This window comes from Neovison vison, chromosome 5 (assembly GCF_020171115.1).
Source record: "Neovison vison isolate M4711 chromosome 5, ASM_NN_V1, whole genome shotgun sequence".
In the NCBI taxonomy this organism is placed as follows: domain Eukaryota; kingdom Metazoa; phylum Chordata; class Mammalia; order Carnivora; family Mustelidae; genus Neogale; species Neogale vison.
Window position 1 is genome coordinate 63,244,241 of NC_058095.1, and position 23,948 is coordinate 63,268,188.

The 23,948-nt window shown below is 48.6% G+C and overlaps 1 protein-coding gene across 1 annotated transcript; it reads right to left on the bottom strand.

The window, feature by feature from the left end:
- Positions 1–96: 96 nt before the first annotated feature.
- TRIM16 (tripartite motif containing 16) lies at positions 97–20,926 on the bottom strand. Its single transcript, XM_044249150.1, has 6 exons — positions 20,220–20,926; positions 13,876–13,971; positions 9,875–10,108; positions 7,704–7,869; positions 7,142–7,237; positions 97–3,249 (listed from the first exon to the last, which is right to left on the bottom strand). Exons 1-6 carry the CDS (start codon positions 20,718–20,720, stop codon positions 2,681–2,683), a joined length of 1,662 nt encoding a protein of 553 aa, XP_044105085.1. The 5' UTR covers positions 20,721–20,926; the 3' UTR covers positions 97–2,680.
- Between the last annotated feature and the right edge of the window lie 3,022 nt (positions 20,927–23,948).

Here is a 23,948-nt window from a genome sequence, read left to right on the forward strand (position 1 = left end):
CCACTCTCTCTCTTGTGATCAAAAGATACATCTAGTTATGTTCTGGGTCACTGTTATCTTAGCATATTGGCTTCCATGTTATAAATGCCACATGTGTTGAATCCATTTCATTTTATTTCAGGACAGTCATTCCAAAAACATGCTGAACCCAGCTAGAGAAATAAGGGTTCCACAATTGGGCCAAAATTCTTATTTCCTCATTCCATCATAAAGCTTGGGAAGACGTGGGAATTTACTCAGGTTCTCTAACATTCCTGGAAAAGAAGTCATAAGCACTTGAACTTCAACAAGTTGAGACAGGAATGAATTACGTAGTGGCTAAAATTACATTCTGACCCCACAATCACAAGTGGTCTAGTAACGGAACAAGACAATCACGCACCAGAAGGAGCCCCTGATGAGTTCAGACTTTTTTCCCCAAATGTGTCTACACAGAGCAAGAGGAAGTAAGTGTAGGTAAATACAGAAGGGTGATGTACACACACAACACACACACAGAGCTTGGGGGAAATGACAGAATATAAAATAGGCCTTTGTTCTCTTGCTTTATTTATTTATTTTTTAAAATTTGTTCATTTTAAACAATTTCTGTTTGGGGACCAGGAATAAGCAAAAAGATATGCCCGTCAGTGGAAGCAATGACAGACAGAAAGTAGGTGTTTCTAACTCTCAGTTTTGCTTTGGTCTTCTGTATCAAAAAGGGAAGGTTGACACTGAAACTGAATGAACAAAAAAGGAGCTGGCAGGGAAATGAAGCTCAAGTCAGTTAAGGAGATGCCCAAACGGTCCCTTTATAAGCTCCGGCATTCTGACCTCAAAAAGCTACATCTCATGACACGGACACTGTTTGCCAATGTGACCAAAAGCCAGGCAGTAATCTTCGAGAAATGAGGAAAAGTGACAGACGATGGGGACACACAAAACTGCCTCAGCTTTTAAAAAGAAAAATAAGGTACATTCTGGAAGCAAAAGACTCATCAACTTGATGTTAACTCACAGCAGAGAAACCTTAAAATGGTTTAATCAAGCCTTTGGTGAGCATTCAGAAAATAAGCAGCTGCACCAATAAACCACAGTGGTTCCATAAAAACAAGAGCAGGCCAAGGTGTTCTCCTTTTCTCTTCTGAGCGCCTTGTGAGACAGGAGGAATGAGGAAAGGCAGACGTGTCTTGGTTTCTCCCTTTGGAGAAGTCCTTCCTGGTGTCTGGTGGATGAAGGGCTAAAAGTGGGCGACCTCAGTGTACAGTTTTACCAAAGTGTAACTTACTGCAAACTCAAAAGGCATTGACTGGGGGGGGGTGCCAGATTCCCTATTTGACCCTCCCCTCATCAATAGGTATCAATAAGATTAATTAGGAAAGTTGACCGGCTCTGTGGGGGACACCACGCTAGGAAGGAGCACTCATCTACGGACTCCAGAATCAAGAATCAAAAGCCTCTCGGTGAGCAGAGCAATGATGCTGTGAAATTTTAAATTCAAGTAAAAAAAAAAAAAATGAACTCAGTAAAATTCAAATTTCAAAACATCTGATAAAAACAATTCAAATCCTACTCTGTATAAATCCTAGGACACGAATAGAGAGGGCAGGGTCTCTGGGAACAAAGTAAGTGACTCAAAGCAATGTACTCTTGAGAAAGGACCATCAGACGGACAGAGGAGGAGACTTGCCTGACGCGGTTCACAGGAAACGACCCAGAAGTTATGAAGGAAAGTGGGAAATGTAGTGTGAAAACAAGACGACTTTCCTGGAGGGTACGCGTGAGAACTGCCTCCAAGTATTTGAAGGGCGGTCCTCTGAATGAGAGATGGGACAAGTCCACATCTTGAGGTGAGACCCTCCCCTGAGGTCATGAGGACTAAGACTCCAACTCCGGGAAGACATTTCTTAGCATCGTCGCTATCCAAAAATCCGATGAGCTGCGGGGTGAGGTAGTGAGGTCTCAGCTGCTAGCTGGCCCAGACGGAGTGGACGCGAAGGCACGGAGGGTTTAAGAGGCTCGACGTCCATGCTGAGGAGTTCATCATGTAGCTTATCCCCTTACGCACAACACCCAGGATGGAATGAGGAGGGCAGCATCGTGTAGTGGTTAAAAATCTCTGCATCAGCTGCCCAAATTCCAACTCCAGCTCTGCCACTGGCTCACCGTGTGAATGCAATGACTTTGAGCAAGTTCACTGACCATCCCCCCACCCCGGGGCCACGGGTTCCCCATCTGTAAACTGAGGATGATGGGAGCCTGGACCCCCAGGGAGCCACCGTGAAGTTGGGAGTCGATGGCCATGCGGCATCCAGAACAGTGTCTGGGGCGTAGGCAACACAAAATAGAGTCTGCAATTGATTCTGATTACTCTGCAATCTCTGTGATCGTGCTGAAGATTCCTGGGCACCAAACCTGGGCACAGTGTGACATTCACCTGAGCAGAGAGGAGAACATCACTAGAAGATGAGAAACGGGGTATAGGTGCCTAAGGAGTAGAGAACACGGAGAACAGCACAGCAGAAGTAAAAGGGGAAAGCCAGAGACCTCTCCCTTCGTGCAGGAACCCACGTGATTCCTAAAGCCACTGGCAGACCTTTCCATCCCCAAGTCCCCCTTAAGATGCAAGCGGCTGGCTGGTCTTTGTGGTCAGCAAGAGTCTGGGGTCTAGGGCGCAGCCTTGGTGGACGCTCCGGGCTTCTCAGCCCACTGGCATGGGCTTCTCAGGCTCCACCCCCAGATCCACGATCCGAATGGTGTTTTCCTTCTTGGAAAGCCAGAAGGCAGGGTAGACCGGCTCTGAAAACTTGCACTCAAACTTGTGTATCAGAGTCATGGCATCGGGCTCTACCCCATAGAAGGAGAGGATCCCTCCCAGAAAGTCCACATAGATCCCCAGCCTCCGGAAAGGGCTGGCTTTGAGCGGGGTTTCCGTGTCGCTATGCCAGGCTGTGAACTCCTTCCCGTTCCAGTGGAGGCTCCAGGAGAAGTTGTTTCCAGAAATGCAACCATTGCGCTCCTCCCCTTTCCGATCGATGCCTTTGCAGGTCAGGCCAACATAACTGCCCGCTCCCAAGATCTCTACCTCGAAATAGTACCTGTGCAGGTAAAGGCTCTGTGTAGACAGCACCTGCCGCCAGTGCACGAACCTGCTGGGGAGGTCCGGGTAGGGGTGCTCCCAGGGCGTGGTGTTGGTGACCTTGCGATTGTCCTCCTGCAGCCGGAGATACCTGTGCGCCGTGTCCGGGTCAAAAGAGATGTCACATGCATCTGAGGGGATATGGGAGAAGGGCAGGGAGGCAGGTCAGGAAGGGACAGCAGCTCTGGACAGGACACTTTGAACCCATCCCACTTCCCAGGTAAGAGAAAACATCTTTCTCCTCTGCTCTGTTTACCCCAGGCCACTGCTCCCCCCTGGAAAGCAGTGGGCGAAAACCAGGAGCAGAGAACACAAGTCACGCCACTTCCTTCCTTTCTGAAGTTCAAATTGCTTGGCATTGACTGTGTGATTTACGGAACTGAATCAAGAAATAAAACCCCCTGATTTAGTCATTCATTTATAAGCCGGGCACTCGTCTTCTTCTCAGTGTTGGCAAGGGTTTGTGGAAATAGGCACTTACATACCCACTCCTGATTCTTTTTTTTTTTTTTAATTTGACCAATATTTAGCATGGTAAACTCTCACCCATTCCCTCAAACATACTCATTTCCGAATCCCAGAGAATCAAAAACTAATGGCACCTCCTTGCACCCAGTTGCTGGAGTCACACTGAAGTTATTCTGGAAATTTCTTTGCCCCCAGCCTCCCCACCGCCCCCCACAACACACAGACAGCCCCAAGCCTGGTAGATCCCACTTCTGTGCAAACCACTGCTTCACCCCCAATCTAGTCCAGAATCATACAACAGGCTCCTAGCTGGCCAAGCTGCTCTGTCTTGACCTCCTCCCATCCCCTGTCCACCACAGAGCCATGGAGCAGGTTTCAAGGTACAGACTAAGGTAAATCATGTCACCCCAACTTTAAGACCTTGGATAGTGCCTCTTGCCCACAGAATGCAACAGTGGCCCATCACCCCGGCCTGCACAGCCAGGGATGACTGGCCCTTGCCCCTGTCTCCAGCTTTGTCTCCTGCCCTCTGGCCCTTGATGGCCATGGTCCAGCCCTCCTGGCCTCAGGAACATGCAGCGCTGAGCCCACTTCGGGGCTTTAGCACAGACCATTCTCTCCGTGACATCATCATCACCCTAACCTGAGCCTGGGAGATTCCTGCTGATCTTTCAAATTGTAGCTGAGAGCTCATGTCCTCAAGGAGGCCCTCTGTGACTCACCACCACTTTCTCTCAGAGCCCTCCGACTTCTTAAAGATCATGGTACTCCACACAATGGGTATAATCTATTTACTTATGGGTTCGTTTCATGCCCGTCTTCCTTCTAATCTATAAACTCCACATTTCACATGGGACTGGATCTTGGACTTCTAGCTCAGAGACGTTCAGTATATATTCCCCAAGTGAATTAGCATATTCAAGTCTATTTAAAATCCATTAATATAAAAAATTATTTTAGATTAACCCAGAGTTTTCCAAACTTCTTTGTGTCTAGGGAAGGGAAATTCTTTTTAGTTGTTGTGGGTTTTTTGTTTTGTTTTGTTTTTGTAAGGGAAATTCTTAGCAGTCAATGAATCACTTTAGAAGGAAAAAAAAGGACACAACAATCTAAGAGGTTAAAAGGAAAAATGAAAGGGCTCCTGGGTGGCTCAGTCAGACTGTCCGACTCTTGACTTCAGCTCAGGTCACGGTCTCAGGGTCATTGAGATCGAGCTCCGCGTCAGGCTCTGCACGGAGTCTGCTTTAGATTTTCTCTCTCTCCCTCTCCATCTGCCCCTCCCCCAGCTCTCTCTCTCAAAATAAATAAACAAAATCTTAAAAAAAAAAAAAAGAAAAGAAAAAAGAAATGTGAATCTGAACCGAGGACCATAAAAAGGCATACAGGTGCTCACTTTGGCAGCATCTATACTAAAATGGGACTGATACAGAAATGAGCACAGGCCATGGACACAGGTCACATGCAAATTCATGAAGCATTCCATATTTTTAAAGGCAGCCAAAGGTACAAAGTTTCAGCTATAAGAGAAGTCCAGGAGATGTCATGTACAGCATAGCGCCTATTGTTAACGAGACGGTGCTGCAGATCTGAAAGTTGCTAAGAGAGTAGATCTCAAACTTTGCATCATTAGAAAAAAGAATTTTGTAACTATATGAGGTGATGGACGCTAACCAAACTTTTCATTTCACAATATAGGTGTATGTCAAATCATGATCTTGTACACGTACAACTAGTATACGTTATATATCAATAATACCTCAAAAAATGTGGTTTTTTTGTTTTTATGCATTTGAGAGAGAGAGAGAGAGCACAAAGAGGGGGAGAGGCAGAGGGAGAAGGAGAAGCAGACTCCCCACTGAGCTGGGAGCCTGATGCGGGCTCGATCCCAGAACCAGGAGATCATGATCTGAGACCAAGGCTGATGCCTAAGCATCTGAGCCACCCAGGTGCCCCAAAAAATGTTTTAAAAAGGCATATTTTGGGGGCGCCTGGATGATTCAGTGGGTTAAAGCCTCTGCCTTCGGCTCAGGTCATGATGTCAGGGTCCTGGGATCAAGCCCCGCATCAGGCTCTCTGCTCAGTGGGACGCCTGCTTCCCCCTCTGTCTCTGTCAGATGCTCTGCCTACTTGTGATCTCTGTCTGTCAAATAAAGAAAATATATATATTTTTTTAATTCTTTAAACTCTTTAAAGGAGGAAGAGTGGTCCCCACTGGTCAAGTTGGCAATTTGAGCCACATGACTTTGGCAGGTCCAACAAGTGGACTCTATAAAAGCCTCAAAGTTTGTAACAATCCCCAAAAAGACAAAGTTAATATTGGGTATGAAAAAAGACCTCCGTAATGCCAAAGAACAGAGGTTATAATACGATACGTTTCATCTTTATCTTAATGTCAGGAATAAAGCGTGTTTGATTTCTTGTATTCATTAGATCTGTGTATAACAATACAGATGTGCTTCTTTCAGGAAGCAGGAAAGAATACATAAAGGAAACTATGTGGAAGTGGAGAGGTCCCGAGAAAAAGTAGGAGCCGTGGCAAAAACAGGAAACAGTCCTCGGAACCTGGGGCTCCATGGAGAAGGAGGTCCTGCACTTATCCAACCAGCGGTCACCCCCAGAAAACACGCAGTAGCAGTATTCAACAGTGTGTCCCAAAAAGATTAATTTGACAAATGTCATAAAAATATGCAGTTCTGCCTGTCCTGGGAGATGAAAGCATATGGACTGGTTATGTCCTGATCAGAAACACAGTGTTTTGTTGTTTTTTGTTTTTTTTTTTAAGATTTTATTTACTTATTCATGAGAGACAGAGGGAGAGGCAGAGGGAGAAGCAGGCTCCCCAAGGAGCAGGGAGCCTGGTATGGGACTGGATCCCAGGACCCCTGGGGAACGTGACTTGAGCCAAAGGGAGACACCTAACCTTCTGAGCCACCCAGGCATCCTTGGAAACACAGTGTTCTAAAACATGCTAACAGACCAGATCAGTACCACACAATGACAGGACAACAGGTTACCCAATTCTGGCCAAGCCAGACTAAAAGGGAGTCATCTGGTAACTAGCCAGGAGCTTCTGAAGTGCCAAGTTCATGAAAGACAGACTAAGGGATTGGACCCAGGTTGGGGGAGACTAAGGAGGCAGGGAAACATCTGTGATCCTGGATCGGACTAGGGGCCAGAAAAAGGATACCAGTTAGCATTCTGGGTGAAACACTCAGATAATTCTACAGATTAATTAATAGCAGTGAACTGATGTTCGTTTCCTGGCTTTGGTCAATTTACCGTAGTTATAGAAAGTGTTAATGTTCAGAGAAGTCTGATGAAAGGTATACCAGAATTCTGTCCTATTTTTCCACTGCCTTTGTGAGTTTCAAATTGTCTCAAACATGAAAAGTAAAAAAAATAATAATAATAAAATTCAAAAAAATTTAAGTATCCCATTTAGGGGTAGACTTGAGTTTGCAACAGCCTGAAACTTAAAGGAAAAATGATGTTCTTACTCCAACAAGCCTTACACTGACATCAGTAAGTGGGTAAGGAAAGCTGTTTGCAACTTACATTGGAGGAACTGCTGCCTGGTGCTGGGCTCAGGTTTTGAGGTCCAATATTTGCGCTTGACAACAGCAGACACTTGAGTGCTGATATCATACTCCTCTGGAAAATCAAAGAGTTATGCATGCATACCTGTCCAGGTGGTCAGGAGAACCTAAGAAGCAGGAGTTCCCAGCCTCTCTTCCCCGGGCTCCCTGGGGAAGAAAGGGCTGGACTCTAGTCACATCAGAGAGAATCACATTCAACGGATGATTTCTCTGTGGGTGAAACAAAATCCGCTGGAGAAAGATCCTGAGCTGACTTGGATCTCACTTCAAAGTACAGGCATTAGCAACCTCGGAAACTAGTCAGGGAAATTTGAGCCAATGGCAGGATGTAACTAACTCAACTTCTCTGGGTTTGCATCATAAAATCAAATCATCAAGGTAAGTGCCCGTTAGCCACTGGTCTGGCCAAAGAACAGCTTTGAACATGAGCTATTCCCCCTGATTTCACCCTCTGTCCCCTGGCTCTCTCCCACTCTGAGAAACACACATTCCTTTGCCCACGGCCCAGACAGCTTTCTCACCTTCCTTGGAGAAATCCTGGAGCTTCTCCTTGTAGTTTTGCAGCAACTGAACTAAGTGCACCGTGGAGTCTGTGATGACCCGGCGGATGCCCGAGAGCTTGTCCTTGAGTCCAATGTAAACACTAGGGAAGGCACTGTCCTCAGTGTTCTTAAACTTGCAGTACTCCTGCAGGAAAGGAAACACGGCAGAACTTGCCTTCGTTTCTGAAGTTCTGAAACTGGACTGCTCTGGTGACCTCACTTCCTGCATCTGTAAAATGGGTTGATGGCAATGCAGCCAACACAAAGCAGGCATATGTAACATGTCTAGCTCAGGACCTAATAATGTAGAAAGCATTTTTTTTAATTGGGAAAGTGGGCTTTTAAAAATCAATTTAAAAAATTTTTGCACGCACAAAAAATAAACATAAAAAAATAAAAATAGGGGCACCTGGGTGGCTTAGCGGGTTAAACCTCTGCCTTCAGCTCGGGTCATGATCCCAGGGTCCTGGGATCAGGCCCTGCATCCAGGTCCGTGCTCGGCGGGGAGCCTGCTTCCCCCTCTCTCTCTCTGCCTGCCTCTCTGCCTACTTGTGATCTCTGTCAAATAAATAAATAAAATCTTTTTAAAATAATAATAATAATAAAATAAAAAAATAAAAATTAAGAGACACACACACAAATTAAAATTAAAAAATAAAGTAAAAACCAAGAAACACTAGATGCCTAGGAACAGCTCTAAGTCACCTCCCAGATTAGGGACCAAGGACAAGAACACCTTGTTTGCCAACAGTCCAAATAGCAACAGAAATATTCCTGCTACTTCAATTCCTTGGGGACTTTTTTTTCTTTTTTTTAGAATTTTTTTTAAAGATTTTATTTATGTATTTGAGAGACAGAGAAAGCATGAGCGTGGGGTGGGGGTGCGGTTGGAAGAGGCAGAGGGAGAGGGAGAAGCAGACTCCCTGCTGAGCTAGGATTCCCAGGACCCTGGGATCATGGCCTGAGCCGAAGGCAGACGCTTAACCAACTGAGCCACCCAGGCGTCCCTCTTTAGAATTTAGACAGAAATCATGATACGGAAGGGAGGAATGGAGGTGGAGGTACAGCCCTAGGAAGACCCATGAACAGGTCCTCAGACAGGAATGCTACCTTCGTCCTGCCCATTCAGTCTGATACACAGGCTCTCTCATTCTTACATTGTGCTTTAGCGTTTGGAAGCACCTTCCAGTATAATCATATGAAATTGTTTACGCTTCAAAAAAAGGCAGTGAGGGGGAAATGTTGCTCTCAGACGCAACACAGTATCAACATCCAAACTCAGCTGGAACATGGTAGGGCAGACTGGATACAGTAGAAAACTTAGCAATGGAAAGTTGTACCAGAATGGTTAGGCAGATTAACAAGAAAGAAAAAAAGTCCAACCCAGAGAGTTCACAGAAAGAGAAACATTTTAACACGGCATACAGATTTAGTGCCATACATGAGAAAAGCGATATTTTAAATCAGTGGGCGGAAGGGGCCCCTGGATGGTTCCATCAGTTAAGCATCTGCCTTCCCCTTAGGACATGATCCCAGGCTCCTGGGATGGAGCCCTGTGGGGGGGGGGGTCCCTGCTCAGCGGGGATCCTGCTTCTCCCTCTCCCTCAGCCTGCCACTCCCTGTCACTGGGGCTCTGTATATCTCTTTCCAATGCATAAATAACCTTAAGAAAAGGAAAGAAAGCTATTGACTTAGTATTTGATTGTCTGATAAATGAGGAATTTGAGACCCAGCAAGTTTCAGTGACCTGGTTAATAACTACACCGCTATTTAGCGACAGATCTGGGATGATGGCATCAAAGCACCTTATTCCCCAAATCAGTTGTGGTCTCTCAAACCTCTCTACCCGTGCGTAGGCTCTACCCGAGTCTCTCTGGACACGACTTACTTCCCCCGACCCGGTTCCAGCCTCCCACTCTGGGAAGTCTGGCCTGCCTCTCCCATATTCCTGTATTCTCCTAATACCCGCTTCCCTCTGTGTCCCGGGCTTCCTGCGCACCCCCATATAAAGGAGCAGTTCCACTCCCGCGGTCCCCACCTCCGCCACAGGCCTCGCCAGTGAGGGTGCTCCCTGGCACTAATAAACCTGATGCCTCTGCCTCCGTCCCTGCACGCCTCCCTCCACCCCACACCACCCCACCCCCACCCACCTCCAGGAACAGGACGGTGTTGCTGATGGCAGCAATCCTCTCCAGCTCCTGCCTGCTCTTCTCCATCTGTGCACTCCGGTGCTCCAGGTGCGTCTTGATGCCGTTGGCCTGGCTCAGAGCCGCTTGCTCCTTCTCCTCCAAGAAGAGCATCACGTCGGCCTGGGCCTTCCTCATGGCGGCAAGCAGTTCCCCAAACTGCTCCTCAGCCACCGCCTTCACCTCTGACACCGACAGCTGGCGAGGGAGGGGGCAGAGAAGAGAAGGTTAGCGAGGCATGCAAGATTCTGGAAGCTCAGCGCACAGGACCGTAACCCCGAAAAGCCCATAGTTAGGGAGCAATTTTCTATTATAAAGGGAAGATTTGGGGGTTCCTAGGTGGCTCGGTTGGCTAAGCATCTGCCTTCGGCTCAGGTATGGATCTCAGTATCCTGGGATCGAGCCCCATGCTGGGCTCCCTGCTCAGTGGGGAGTCTGCTTCTCCTTCTCCAGCTACCCCTCCTCCCTCCCCACACCACCCCCTCCAAATAAATAAATAAATAAATAAAATCTAAAAGGAAGATTTTATTCTCCTATAAATCCTGGAGTCCTTAAAAAAAACAGGGTGGGGGGGGTTACTTATCCATCACCATCAACTTCATCTCTCATACATCTGATGCTCTCTGAGACCCCAAACGGCTCGGACAGTCTGGGGTTTTGATTCAAATATCTGAACTCAATTCTCCCACCAGGGGAATAGATGCACTCAGTATACTCGATGGTTCTCTTTCTTTCAGGACAGTAGTAATTTGGCTTCTTTGCCGAAATCAGTAACATGAGCTTACTTTCCCGCCATTTCATGACGTCAGATTAAACTGCCCACTGAGCCCATCAGAACTGAAAGGACGTCTAAGTGTACGGTGTCTCTATCAGGTATAAAATGTTTAGGGTCGGGGCACCCGGATGGCTCCGTAGGTTAAAGCCTCTGCCTTTGGCTCAGGTCATGATCCCAGTGTCCTGGGATCGAGCCCCACATTGGGCTCTCTGCTCAGCAGGGAGCCTGCTTCCTCCTCTCTCTCTGCCTGCCTCTCTGCCTACTTGTGATCTCTCTCTGTCAAATAAATAAATAAAATTTTTTATTTTTTTTAAAGATTTTATTTATTTATTTGACAGAGAGTGAGATGACAGCAGTCAGAGAGGCAGGCAGAGAGAGAGGAGGCTGAGCAGAGAGCCTGACTCGGGGCTCGATCGCAGGACCTTGGGATCATGACCTGAGCCAAATGCAGAGGCTTTAACCCACTAAACCACCCAGGAGCCCCCGAATTCCTGTTCTTATGCTTGAAATAAGCCAACTAAGAGTGAACCCATGAAACCCTACACACCCACCTTGAACCCCAATAAAGGCAGACCCAGGTCTGTACTCTCTCCTTCCCTCTCTACCTGCAACCTTGCTGTGTGGCCTGTGGCCTCTGGCAGCATTCTGTGTCCTCCAAGACCTTTGAGTAATAAATCTTGTTCTTCAAAATGCCCTGAGAGTTCCTTGCTGACACACATCCCACAACTGCAAGTTTCTCATAGAAGCACAATACCACGAGGCTGAGAAGCAGGAGTCTGAAGAGAGACTTCAGGGTCCAAATCCCCTCTCTTCCACCAAGGCCTTCCTGAGGAAGGCTGGCTAGATTGAGAGTTCAACTGATGATGGCATACTGACTCTTCCACTGTCAAATGTAACCTCTCTTTCCTACACTGTTAAATGGAGAAATACTTGTTCCCCAGGGCACCTGGGTGGCTAGTCGTTAAGCATCTGCCTTTGGCTCAGATCGTGATCCCTGGGTCCTGGGATTGAGCTCCCTGCTCAGCAGGAAGCCTGTTTCTCCCTCTCCCTCTGCCTGCGCTCCCCCTGCTCGTGCTCTCTCTGTCAAATGAATAAATAAAATCTTTCCAAATAAATAAATACTTGCTCCCTGCATAGAAATGGAATATGCAAAGGATATTTTTTACATAATGTGTAATGACAAAGAAAGACTAAAGAGAGGAGAGGCCACACGGGTAGCAAAGTATGGAAGCTAATGGCTTGAAGAGATTGAGGATGGTGCTTGCACCTGTGAACATCTTGAGTTTCTTAGGTGGAGGGAGCAGCAATCCCAGGTTCCTGTTTCATCAATCTGGGACCCCCCCAGACAAGTCTTGTCATCGCTCTGTGTTCATTTCCCTCGTATATGCTGGCTATTGTGATAACTACCTCCCCAAGTTACCACACAGTCATGAGAAAAGCTGAGTAGGGATCAAAGTGTCTGAAAAATAAAGGGCCTGAAAAAAGGCAGGATGCTCCATGTGGTTTTCTAGATTATCTTGAGCCTGGAAAGCAACACTCTCCAAAGGTCTACAAGACTTTAAAAGGAAAATTATTTCTCTTCTTTTCATAAGATGATGTGGCTGTGAAAGAGGTGTTGATCTTTCACAGCTAGTGAGTTGTAAACACCGAGAAGGAGGAAATTAAGTTGAAATGGATAACATGTATCAGATGTGGGTGGGTGGATGGATGGAAGGAAGGATGGATGGATGGATGGGTGGATGGGTGGATAGGTGGATGGATGGATGGATGGATGGATGGATGGATGGATGGATAGGTGGATGGATGGATGGAAGGAAGGATGGATGGATGGATGGGTAGATAGGTGGATGGATGGAAGGAAGGAAGGATGGATGGATGGATGGATGGATGGATAGGTGCATGGATGGATGGATGGATGGATAGGTGGATGGATGGATGGATGGATGGATGAAAGGAAGGATGGATGGATGATGGATAGGTGGATAGGTGGATGGATGGATGGATGGAAGGAAGGAAGGATGGATGGATGGATGGAAGGATGGATGGATGGATGGAAGGAAGGATGGATGGATGGATGGATGGATGGGTGGATGGAAGGAAGGATGGATGGATGGATGGAAGGAAGGATGGATGGATGGATGGATGGAAGGAAGGATGGATGGGTGGATGGATGGATGGGTGGGTGGATGGATGGATGATGGAAGGAAGGATGGATGGATGGAAGGATGGATGGGTGGATGGATGGATGATGGATGGATGGAAGGAAGGAAGGATGGATGGATGGATGGATGGATGGATAGGTGCATGGATGGATGGATGGATGGAAGGAAGGATGGATGGATGGATGGAAGGAAGGAAGGAAGGATGGATGGACGGATGGAAGGAAGGATGGATGGATGGATGGATGGATGGATGGAAGGAAGGAAGGATGGATGGATGGAAGGAAGGATGGATGGATGGATGGATGGAAGGATGGGTAGATGGGTGGATGGGTGGATGGATGGTTGGATGGAAAAAATAATTCATGGTATGCAAAGATGTTGCTGCTGACTCACTACCATAGCTTAGGTGTTTCGCATTCTTTTTTGAATGAGGGTTTGGCCTTCCACTAATGAGAAGTATTTGTGGAACTCTTTGGGTTCACTTAGAGTTTACATGAAAAGTGTCCATAAACTAGAGATACTAAAACCAAGCAGCCTGGCACACCACTGGCCTTATCAAGTTACCATCCACGAATCAAGCAGTTCTCCACTCTTTTTTTCTTGCTGCCAGGACACAGGACTGGTGACACTCCCATGCCAAGCACCTTCCTAAGATAGAAACCCAGATTCTCTGCCTGATTTGTAGAGTTCTAGCTAGATGTCCCCTCCGCCCCCCACCCTCAGCACACCTTTCTCCTGGTCAAAAAAGCATATGCAAATGTAAAAACAAGAATGCTGTTATCACAGGACCAATCTGGCTCTTACTCTGTATCATTAAAAAGTAAATCACTTGCCAGTTTTGAACCTTAATTTCATAGGAAAAGCTGACAGCGAGCTGAGGCCCCCTCACCATGGAGCAGCTCATACCTCTACCTGTAATTCTCATTTGCTAAGAAACCCCAAGGAGCCCACGGACATGGAGGTTGGGCCTGCGACCCCATGTCCCACAACCCCAAATGGGCACAGCAGGTGACCCAGAGCAGCCTTACCAAAACGGATTTGTGATTGGCTTGGAGCCTGGCGATGGCGTTTTCATTCAACTTCAGCTTCCGTTCCAGCTCTAACTGGGTGTCCCGAAGCTCAGCCTAAGAGGGAAGAACCGTGTTAAGGAGTGTACACAGAATGTGTCCCCAGGAGCAAAGGTGCTACCCACCGCTCCTGCATGGAAAGGAGAATCTGACCTTGGGAGCTGCCTCAGAAGCCACCTGGAGGGCCCTAAAAAGACACGAAGGGTCAGCTGTGTGCCAGCGCCTCCTGGTGCTGAAGTCAGCACAGATCAGCTAAAATGGACACTAGTCATTACTTCCAGCATTGAGATGGATCAGCTTGCATCGTCCTGACCACACCCATGGTAGTTAAGTACCATTATCCCCATTTCTCAGATGATACCATCAAACCACCTGTCAAAGTCACACAGTTCAATGCTGGAGTCCAGCCCAGTCCATTCACCCCCAGAATAACGTTAACAAGGAGTAGGAGCTGGAGCCAAGCATGGGAACCCCAGCTTTTCCTACTTAGCAGCTGATCCTTTGGAAAAATCTACTTAACCTCTCTAGGCTTCCATTTCTTCACCTGTGAAATGGGAATAACAAATGCACCCAACACACGGGGGTTTTGTGAGGACTGAGTGAAAGAGCCTATGTTAATGCGAACTTGCTCCAGCAGCTGGCACACTGTGTGTGTGCTACCAACGTCAGCCATTGTGGGGGCCCCTCTTCTTGGTTACTGCTACAGATGAGGGAGCAGAGTCTGGCTAATGACAGAGCAAAAGCAGACACCCTGCTACCTGCCTCCCTCCACCTTCCACTTCTGGGTGGGACCTGTGTGACATTCTTGTAAAGATCTCCCAACTATCTTTTTTTTTTTTTTAAAGATTTTTTTATTATTTATTTATTCGATAGAGAGAGATCACAAGTAGGCAGAGAGGCAGGCAGAGAGAGAGAGAGGAGGAAGCAGGCTCCCTGCTGAGCAGGGAGCCCGATGCGTGGCTCGATCCCAGGACGCTGAGATCATGACCTGAGCTGAAGGCAGCGGCTTAACCCACTGAGCCACCCAGGTGCCCCTCTTTTTTTTTTTTTTTTTAAGATTTTATTTATTTATTTGAGAGAGCAAGAGAGAGCATGAGAGGGGAAAAGATCAGAGGGAGAAGCAGACTCTCCACGGAGCTGGGAGCCTGATGCGGGACTGGATCCCAGAACTCCAGGATTAAGACCTAAGCCAAAGGCAGTGGCTTAACCAACTCAGCCACCCAGGCATCCCTAAAGATCTCCCCACTATCTTAAAGTCAGTGCCTGGCTAGAGAGAAAAACAACCTTAACTTGACAATGGCAAGACCTCCAGTATCTTGTGGGTCCTCTTTAGCATATGAAAGTTCTTTTGAAACCTCTCTTTTCTTTACTTCCCCCATCTCCCAAGTATATAATCAGCCACCACCACCCCACCCCCACCACCACCCCACCCCGTGCTGGGGCAGCAGCTCTTTCCGCCCACGGGGCCCATCCCGTGCTTTAATAAACCACCATTTTGCACCAAAGACATCTCAAGAATTCCTTCTTGGTCCCAGGACCTCACCCCATTGAACCTCACCTAGATTCCAAGACCACATCACTACCATGGCCGCTCTCCATCACACACTCACCACTGCGAGCCAGGCCAAGCTAGGCCTCCGCGCCTGGGCAAGCGCATGCCTGAGAACCTCAGGATTGCCAGCTCTGACTCCACTGCCTGTTTCACCCTTCCGTCTGGAGACTCCCTAAACACTTTCTGTCAAGAAGTGGGCCAAGGCATGAAGCTTAAACCTTTGCAGCCTTCAAAGGCCCTCCAAGGGCGTGAGTCAGCAAGAGAGAAAAGACAAGACTCGTTTTAAATGCTTCCAATAGGTTCTATCTGCACCAGAAGCTGCACGTTCGCGTCCTAAGGGAACTCAGTGGGCATCAATGGTCTCTGCTCCGGCCACCACCACCTCCCCCCACACCCCACCCCACCGCAGGAAGCCTGGGGAAAATTCCAGGCCCCCTAGTGAGGGGGGACCAGAGACCTGGCTCACTCTGCAGAAGGAATGGAACTTCTTTGTTTTGTTTTGTTTTGCTCAGGATCTGGGGTGCTGACTTGGAGCTAGGGGGCCCTGTGATCCCCATCCCTGAAACCTGTTTAGGGGTTGGGGGAGGGTCTGGCCTATTTGAGGGCAGTCCTGCAAGGGTTAAAGGGGGGGTGTGTGAAGTGCTTGTTTTAAGGTGGTGAAGACCACAACAGAACACATCCTGGCAAGGGGCCTGGGTAGCCCCAGCAGGATCCAGAGCCATGGGGGAAACTCCCAGAAAGTAGCCAGGGAAGGGGTGCTCTCCCCTGCCTGCAGATTGCCATAAAAGGAGAAAAAGACTACCTAATGGGGACCTCTCTGAGTCACCCCAAGGGAAGACACTCCAGATTACCACAAAAGGTAGGGCCGCTTTGGGAGACCTGCCTCTCCGGTTATGCCTGTTCCTAGAACATGACAAGGGGCCTCAGGCTCTGTCTCTAGGGTTTCCCAAGATGCCGGCCATTCACTCGTCTCAGGCCAAGGTGGATGGACTCGTCAGAAAAGCGGGACAGCAGTGCCAATGAGAGCAGGCACCCTGTATTGAAGGGCACAGAGGGTCCTGCCTACTTCAGCAAGGTAGTAAGTGTTGTGCAAAAGGCACAGTATTGGGGGCGTGAAGACCTGCCACTGTTGGCTATCTCATCTCTGTCAAATCGCTGAGCTTCTCCCCTGGGGCATGGGGCACAGGAACAGATTAACATAATTGTTCTTGCTTCTATCTACAGGGGAAGGTGGTACCCAGAGCTTAGGGGTCGGACTTGGGGTTAGAGATGCAAATAGGAGCAGGAGAGGGAGGGAGAAGAGAGGAAATTCCAGGAGGTCCGCGTTCCACAGTATCTACATCTGCACGATGGTGGCCCTTCTGAGTCCGCCTGGACTGACTTCATTCCTCAGCCAATTGGTCAGAACCTACCACATGCCAGTCCCATCAAATAGGACACCCTCCCTGCTCCTGAAAGACATACAAGTGCCTGGTAGAATGCGTAAGAACAACAATTTAAAAAAAAAAAAAAAAAACAAGTTATGTGATACTGAGTCCAAGGCATTCCTCAGAACTTCTAGAAGAAATTCTTTCCCTGAGTGCCCTCAAATCATTCGTGTTGTGGCCACCTGCAAAGGGGCTATGGAAAATGCTGGTGCCTTGCTCCCCAGCGATGCATGAATACCTGTGGCTTGCAGAAATTTGGCTCCTGCTCTATAAGGAGACTGTGTCCCCAGGCTGCTTCCAGTCCCGAACCCTCTGGAACCGATGCTGAGGCTGAATGTAATGTGGGCCCATGATCTAAGACAGATCTTCCCACTCCCAAGAACCCTGCTGTCGCTCTTGCTGACAACTCCTTCCTGGACCAGGTAGCAGGTCACGGTCATGCCTCAGCCCTGAGGTATTTCCAGGGAGCCGTGGAACTTGCCTTGGCTTCCTCCTTCAAATCCAAGCCCCCGGAGGACACAATGTGGTCTCACACTTAGCCCATAGGAAGCAATCGATGATGTGTGATAAGCTTGAGGAAGAACAAGAAAGAACCATGTGCACTTCCCGGGTCAGAACAAACAAGGAAATGGCCAGTGGAGTCCAAGTTTTATCAGGTTTTGCATGCACGCAGGCAGGTACAGAGCCAGGCCAGCTGACCTTTAAAAGCAAAGGGGCCTTAGGAAGCTGGCCTGGGGCAGAGAGAAGTCCCCATCAGGAAGAGCCAGGATCTGGTAGACCAGCAGGATGGAACATGTATCAAAGAACAGCCATTTCCCAAAACCCAGAAGTTCTGTCCACTGGCACAGCTAGAGATAGGAGAAGCTTCAGGAGGGGTTCCCTTGGTTAACTGAGAAGTCAGTGGCTCTGGGGATCTGATGCAGATCTCAGCTGCTTTGTGTCCTCATGACTGATCCTGCTATTTACACTTTCCTACAAGGACGTGCCTGCTTAAGTAATTAGCCCTTAACACAATCCAAAGTGACCTTCAGTGAGTCACTCCAGCAGGCGGGGGCCAGCTAAAGGGAATACGAGGTTTCTGGGGCCTTCATTATGCCAGGTAAAACTTTCAAAATAATTCTAGGGGCATTTTCAGTCTCATCAACCCACTGTGTCTTCTGGGCTGATCTCTTAGGCTCCTTGCGAGAAATCTTTTGACTCCTAAGATTTGGCAGAGACACCTGGAGTGTGGCTGCCCTTAGGAAGGAAACTTGCTCTCTGAGCTGAAAACAAGGCCACAGGAAAGAAATGGCAAGAGCTCTCTCTGGGAGAGCAGAAGAGTGGAGGTTTGGAACTGGGGTCCTCACCAAAAATCTGGGGTGTGGAGCTCCTGGATTGTACCTGGATTGAAAAGCCATAACTGCTTTTCAAGACCAAATGTTGCTCTGGAGCCCCTTACCCAGTTTTTATTTTACCCTACACAGTCTCCCTGCCTGAACTTAGGGCTCCGTATATGCTCTCCTCAAGTCTTCCCGCTCAGAATGACAATTACCCTAACTCTCTGCCATGCACCAGTCTACACCGTGCTTAAAATCCATATTGTACCCATGCCAGTATAGACACACTGTTTCTGAAAGGAAGCAGAAGAAAGTAGTGTTTGTCTAAGGAAGGAGGTGGCGGGGGGGGTATCCAGTCTGGAGGGAGCGCTTTTCCTGATATGATCTATTGCAAATTTGGTGGAGATTGCTTTTTAACATGTATATGCATCCCTTTTTCCAGTTAAATATAGTAACATTCAGATATCAGACCCCAAGAGAACAGCAGTACACTTTGTCTTAGTATCTCTACTATATGTGTGGCAAGATTTGGATACCCCCCCCGCCCCCCGCCAAAAAAAAAGGTAAGGTTATAATAATGTCATCTCGGGGTCCTTCACTCACGTTCCCAAGGTAAGGTGACGTTCCAAAAGCTTCCATTCCTCACTCCATGACTTAGCTGTCTGTGTGAGTTTGGCAAAATGTGACGCCAAAGAGGATTGCCACCCCAGAGAGTTACCTGAATGAAAAAATGCACAGAAAGCACCCGGCCCAGGGCGATGCTCAGTGAGGACCCTTTTCGCTCAACTCTGTCGTGCTTTTTCCCTTTGCCCCGTCTCTCTGTTGACTGAGAGCTTCTGCATGGTTACAGAAGCGCATAATACTGACCCTCATCCTGGTTATGTGTGGCAGCAAACGGCTTTCCGGACAGGACATTTCCCTGACTCCAGAAACATTGGAAGCAGCTGGCAGGGGCCTCCCTGAGCTGGGATTGGTGACTCACTAGCATCTGGAATACAGAGCTTTCCAGAACAATGGCCATGAACACTGGATTCAGTCTGTGCCTAAGAAAGGACACAGAGGAGGGGCTCTAGCAAGTAAGCCCTTCCCAGAAAGCCCTTCCCTTTGCTGCCCAGGAACATTGGACCAAGGAATTACGGAATTACGGTGGGGCTCCCGCCCTGTGCAATGCAAACAGGGAGCTGCCTGCAGAATGAACGTAAGCAATGTGGGGGAAAAGTCAATTGCACTGCCCTACCCAGGGGGAAAAAAAAATTGCTCCTGAAAAGTCAAAGTGCGAGAAACCACGAACACAAAGTAGCTAAGTCCATTCCCAAGAACTTCCCCATGCTCTGGGCTTTAGGGCAAAGAAAGGCTGGTTGTTCTAGAAACAGTTTCCCTATCTGATGGGAGTAAAATTACAGGCTAAGAGTATAGTGTTTCTTAGTACCTCCTAGTACCTCTGCCTGCTGAGGAACTTCTGTTTTCCCTAAGTTTCCAACTGTAGGCTATGTTTACATGTTTTCAAGCTCTCGGATTTCACAGCGGGTATTTCTAGAGGAGCACTTTCTACTGGTCTCCCGTTTGGGGTAAAGGGGAAAAAGAGAAATTAAGTGAAAGGTTTGGTTTTTTTCTCTTGAATTTCTGCCAAGGTTTACATTTCATTCGTTGCCACACAGATCCAGCCAGAAGGTGATGTCACTGCCCTGAGCCCCAGAACTCCTACTCCTATACCCCACACCCAAACACACATCCGTCCCCGAAAGCAGAGTGACGAAGAGGAAACTAGCAAGCATGAGGTCAGACAGACACACAGAGAGACAGTACAGGGACAGCCGGGTGGAGATGGGAGCAGAGCAACCCACTTCAGTTTCCAAAGCCAAGTGCAGTAGCTATCTACCCTGGACAAATAGCCAGGGACTAGGGCTCAAATCCTTGGCAGGACTCAGAGCGCAGAAGTGAAGTTGGGAGCCCCGGGAGCTGTGGCAGTGGTCCCCCACCTCCCTCTCCTGCATGGACCCCAGCACTTGCCTCCTTGTCCCTCCGGGCAGCATCCAAGGAAACCGAGGAATGGCCCTTATGCTCGTCCTGGCCACACTCCTGGCAGATGCACTGCCCGTCGGGGCGGCAGAAGGCGACCAGTGGGCTGTGGTGGGCAGGGCAGGTGCGCAGGTCCCGGTCCTTCACGGGCTCGGTCAGCTGGTGGCTGTGCAGTCTGCTGTTCTCCTGGTGAGGCCGCAGGTGCTCCTCACAATAATTCACCATGCAGGTCAGGCAGGACTTGACCGCCTTCACCCTGCCAGTACCAAGGCAGAAGTCACATAGGATCTCTGCCTCCCCCTCACCGTCAGGATCCCCCTGTCCTGCAGAGTCACTGCCCTGTCCCTCCATCTCCGCCTGAGGGCTCCCCAGGGATCCCATGTCCTCTTCTTCCGCCAGGCTGCCTGACCCAGGGTCTGGGCTGACAGTGGCCAGAGGGTGAGCCGGGATCCCAGGCAGTGGCCCTGGGTCCATCAGATCCAACTCAGCCATCTGGAAGACTCTGGAGCCGGAGCCGTCCTTCCTCTGCCCCTTGTCCCAGGATCTTGTGCGGCCCAAGTCAGACAAGAAAGCCACGCCTTGATGATTGCAGCTGTCACAGGAGTTTAACTGTTTCCGCCCTGCGGGAGGAAGCTCAGTTAGTCATTACTCCGATCCAGTTTGGACGGCGGCCAGCGGCTGTGACGACGCGGCAGCTAGGTTGTTCAGACTGAGGACGGCCGCTCCCAACGTCTCCCCAGGGGCTCAGGCCGCTCCTTGGGTCCAGCCCCGAAACTCCTATTCTTGCATGAAATCATTCGCACCCTATAGGCTCAACCAAAGATCATGCGTGTCTGTGGCTGCTCTGGAAAGAATTCGAGATTCCTGAGCTCTGCTGTAAAAAGCCTGCGGTGCTTTATGAGGCTTGACCAGCTACATTTTTTGTTTGCCTTTTTTCAAGGGATCTAAAATGCAAGGACTTCAACGATAGGTCAGACCTTCATCCCTTCCCATCTCGTAGAACTGGACATGAGGCATCTAAGAAAAGGAAGATACGTGTCCCTGACCCTGACTTTGTCCATGCCACCTTCTTGCAAATGGGTGCTTGAGGGGATCAGAGGGTTAGGGACAGGGTCAGGGAAGAACATGTCTCCTTCTACGTAAACCTCAAATCAGACAGCTCTCCCGGGCTACACGTCCCACCCCATGGTTCCTAGAAAGAGGTGTGTACCAAGAAACAGCCCCTTTGCCCACTTAGTAAGGTGTTTCTGGACACAGCATGTGAGTTTTCTTATGCTGTCAAAATAACCAAGAACCACAGACTGGTGGATATAAACCACAGAAATTAATTTTCTTATGGTTCTGGAGGCTAAAATCCAAGATCAAGGTGTCAGCAGAGCTGGTCTCTTCTGAGGTGTCTCTCCTTGGCTTATAGATGGCCATCTTCTGTCTTCGCCTGGCCTTCCCTCTGTGTGTCTGTGTCCCAATCGATTTCCTCTCCTTGATCTCCCCTCCTCCTATAAAGACACCAGTCATACTGGATTAGGGCCACCCTAGCGACCTCCTCTTAATTACCACGTTAAAGACCTGGTCTCCAAATACCATCACATTAAGAGGTCCTGGGTGTGAGGAGTTCAACAGATGAATTTGGGAGAGAAAGATACAATTTAGCCCAGAACACATGGACAGAGAGGACAGCGCAGGAAGCATCTAGCTCCCTAAAGAAAGGAACTCCCAGGCATCATCACTGTATGGGGATCTACAGTAGTGCCCAGGAGGATTCCAGGGTGCCTGGACCCCAACATCTATATCCTGGAGAGGTTCTACAGCCTCCCCCCTCCCCCGGACTTTTTCAGAAATACTCAAAGGGATTTGGAAAGCTTATGAAAGGGAGAAAGAGTGGGGGAGGGGGCCCTGGTCCAGTTTGTCCCTGGGATCTGGGGCTGAGGCGACTCCAAGACATGGTACTATTCCTCTGTGGCTCTCCACCCTGCACCCCTCCCCACCTAGCTCTGCAGGGTCTGGGTTAAACCAGATCAACCAAGGCACATTTCTTGTCACTAACCAAGATGTTCCAAAAATTCAAAAACTGTAGCGGTTGCTCAAAGTTGAAGGGCATTAAGATAGTAAAAATCTATCTCAGCCGCAGCCCCATTGTATTTTCAACGTGAAAGATCCCCCGGGGCTCCAAGCACCCCGGAATGGACCCCTTCTCAGGAGGAGACCCCCGGACCCAAAAACCAAGCCGAGTCCACTGATCAGATGCAAACAGCACGAGGTTTATTGAGTTGACACAGGTACCTGCGGGCGATCAAGTCTTAGGAAGACTCGCGCGCCAGCCCTTTGTTCAGGGCCTTTTTATGGGGTTTGGGGAAGCAAAAGCATACGTACAGAAGCAGAAACATAGTTACAAGGTTCTTATTGGCTGGTTTAAATGTAAGGCATACTCCGTGTTTGTAGATTGGCTTTGAAGGACCCCGGCACGCGAAGAGAAAGGTGGGGAGGGGGAGTGAGGAGGGGGAGTTGGACCTTATTACTCAGCAGAGAAGCATCCTGCCTACGTGACTAGGCCCACGTACCTAGGCGACCCCCTTGCCAATGTGACTATGCGCATAAAGTATCCTGTTGAAACAGGAGACCAGTATCACCCCCTAAAAGCCAAGTGGTTACAGAAAGGCAAGGGAGTGGTTAAACAATTAACTGGGGGAGGGGTCTAACAGGGGAAGGGCGAGCGATTACAGAAAAGCCAAGAAGCAGTTAGTTAATCAATGGCTGGGGGGGGGTGTCTATATGCGGAGTCTTTCATTCCCCCCTTTTTCTTTATCATGGATAGAATCTTATATCCATTCGCTCTGGTCCTGTACCAGGTCAGTTTGGGATCCGGTCTGTCGAATTAGCTGATATTGCTGTGTCACCAGTGGTTTTGCAGCCCCAATAGCGACAATAAAAGTGGGATGTCCCACTACAGTAGGTCCACTCTCTGGGTCTGTGAAACACGGGGCATAAGTGTTCTTAACATACTTTGTTGACTTCAGTCCCCATAGCTTCCCCAAGGATTTAACCCGAGTCACCCCGGGGGGGATGGTTGTGAAGGCGGTCAAAGTAATTTTCTACGTCCTAATTGGCTGGAGTTCCCATTGCTAGCTTGCAGATGTTAGGGTGTACTAGCTGCAGGGCTTGCAGATGGGCTTGAGGAACTGAGTTATGTGTCTTTGGAAATTGGGCTATTGATAAGGTAACTTCTTTGTTGTAAATCTCAAGGACATTTGCAAACAAAGGGAGACTCCTGCCTTACAAGACTGTGATCTCTGCAATATAAACATTTGTTCTTTTTTTTTTTTTTTTTTTCAGGGCAGTCAGGGGTGCCTGTGAAATGTCATACATATTATCAAGGGGAGGGGTGGAGAGGGGGGTGCAAGGCGCCAGCCCCTGCTCCCTCTTCAGCCAGCCTCCTGAACAATTTTGACCCTTAAATCTTTAAGGTGGTTGAAGGTGGAAGGTCTTATCTTCTGTAACTTCTTCCTGCTGAATAGGGGCGTAGAGCTGTCCCTACCTACTCAGGTCAACATTGATCAGTGGAGGAATGTATAGGGGAGTTACGAAAGGCGGAGGCAGCTGAATCCAGTGCTGACAGTGAAAAAGTATCTTTGCGCATGGTAAGGATCATCTGTCATGGTGAAGTCATTGCAGCGATGGAGTCTCGGCACCAAGTAGAGAAACAGCGAACAAAGCAACATATTA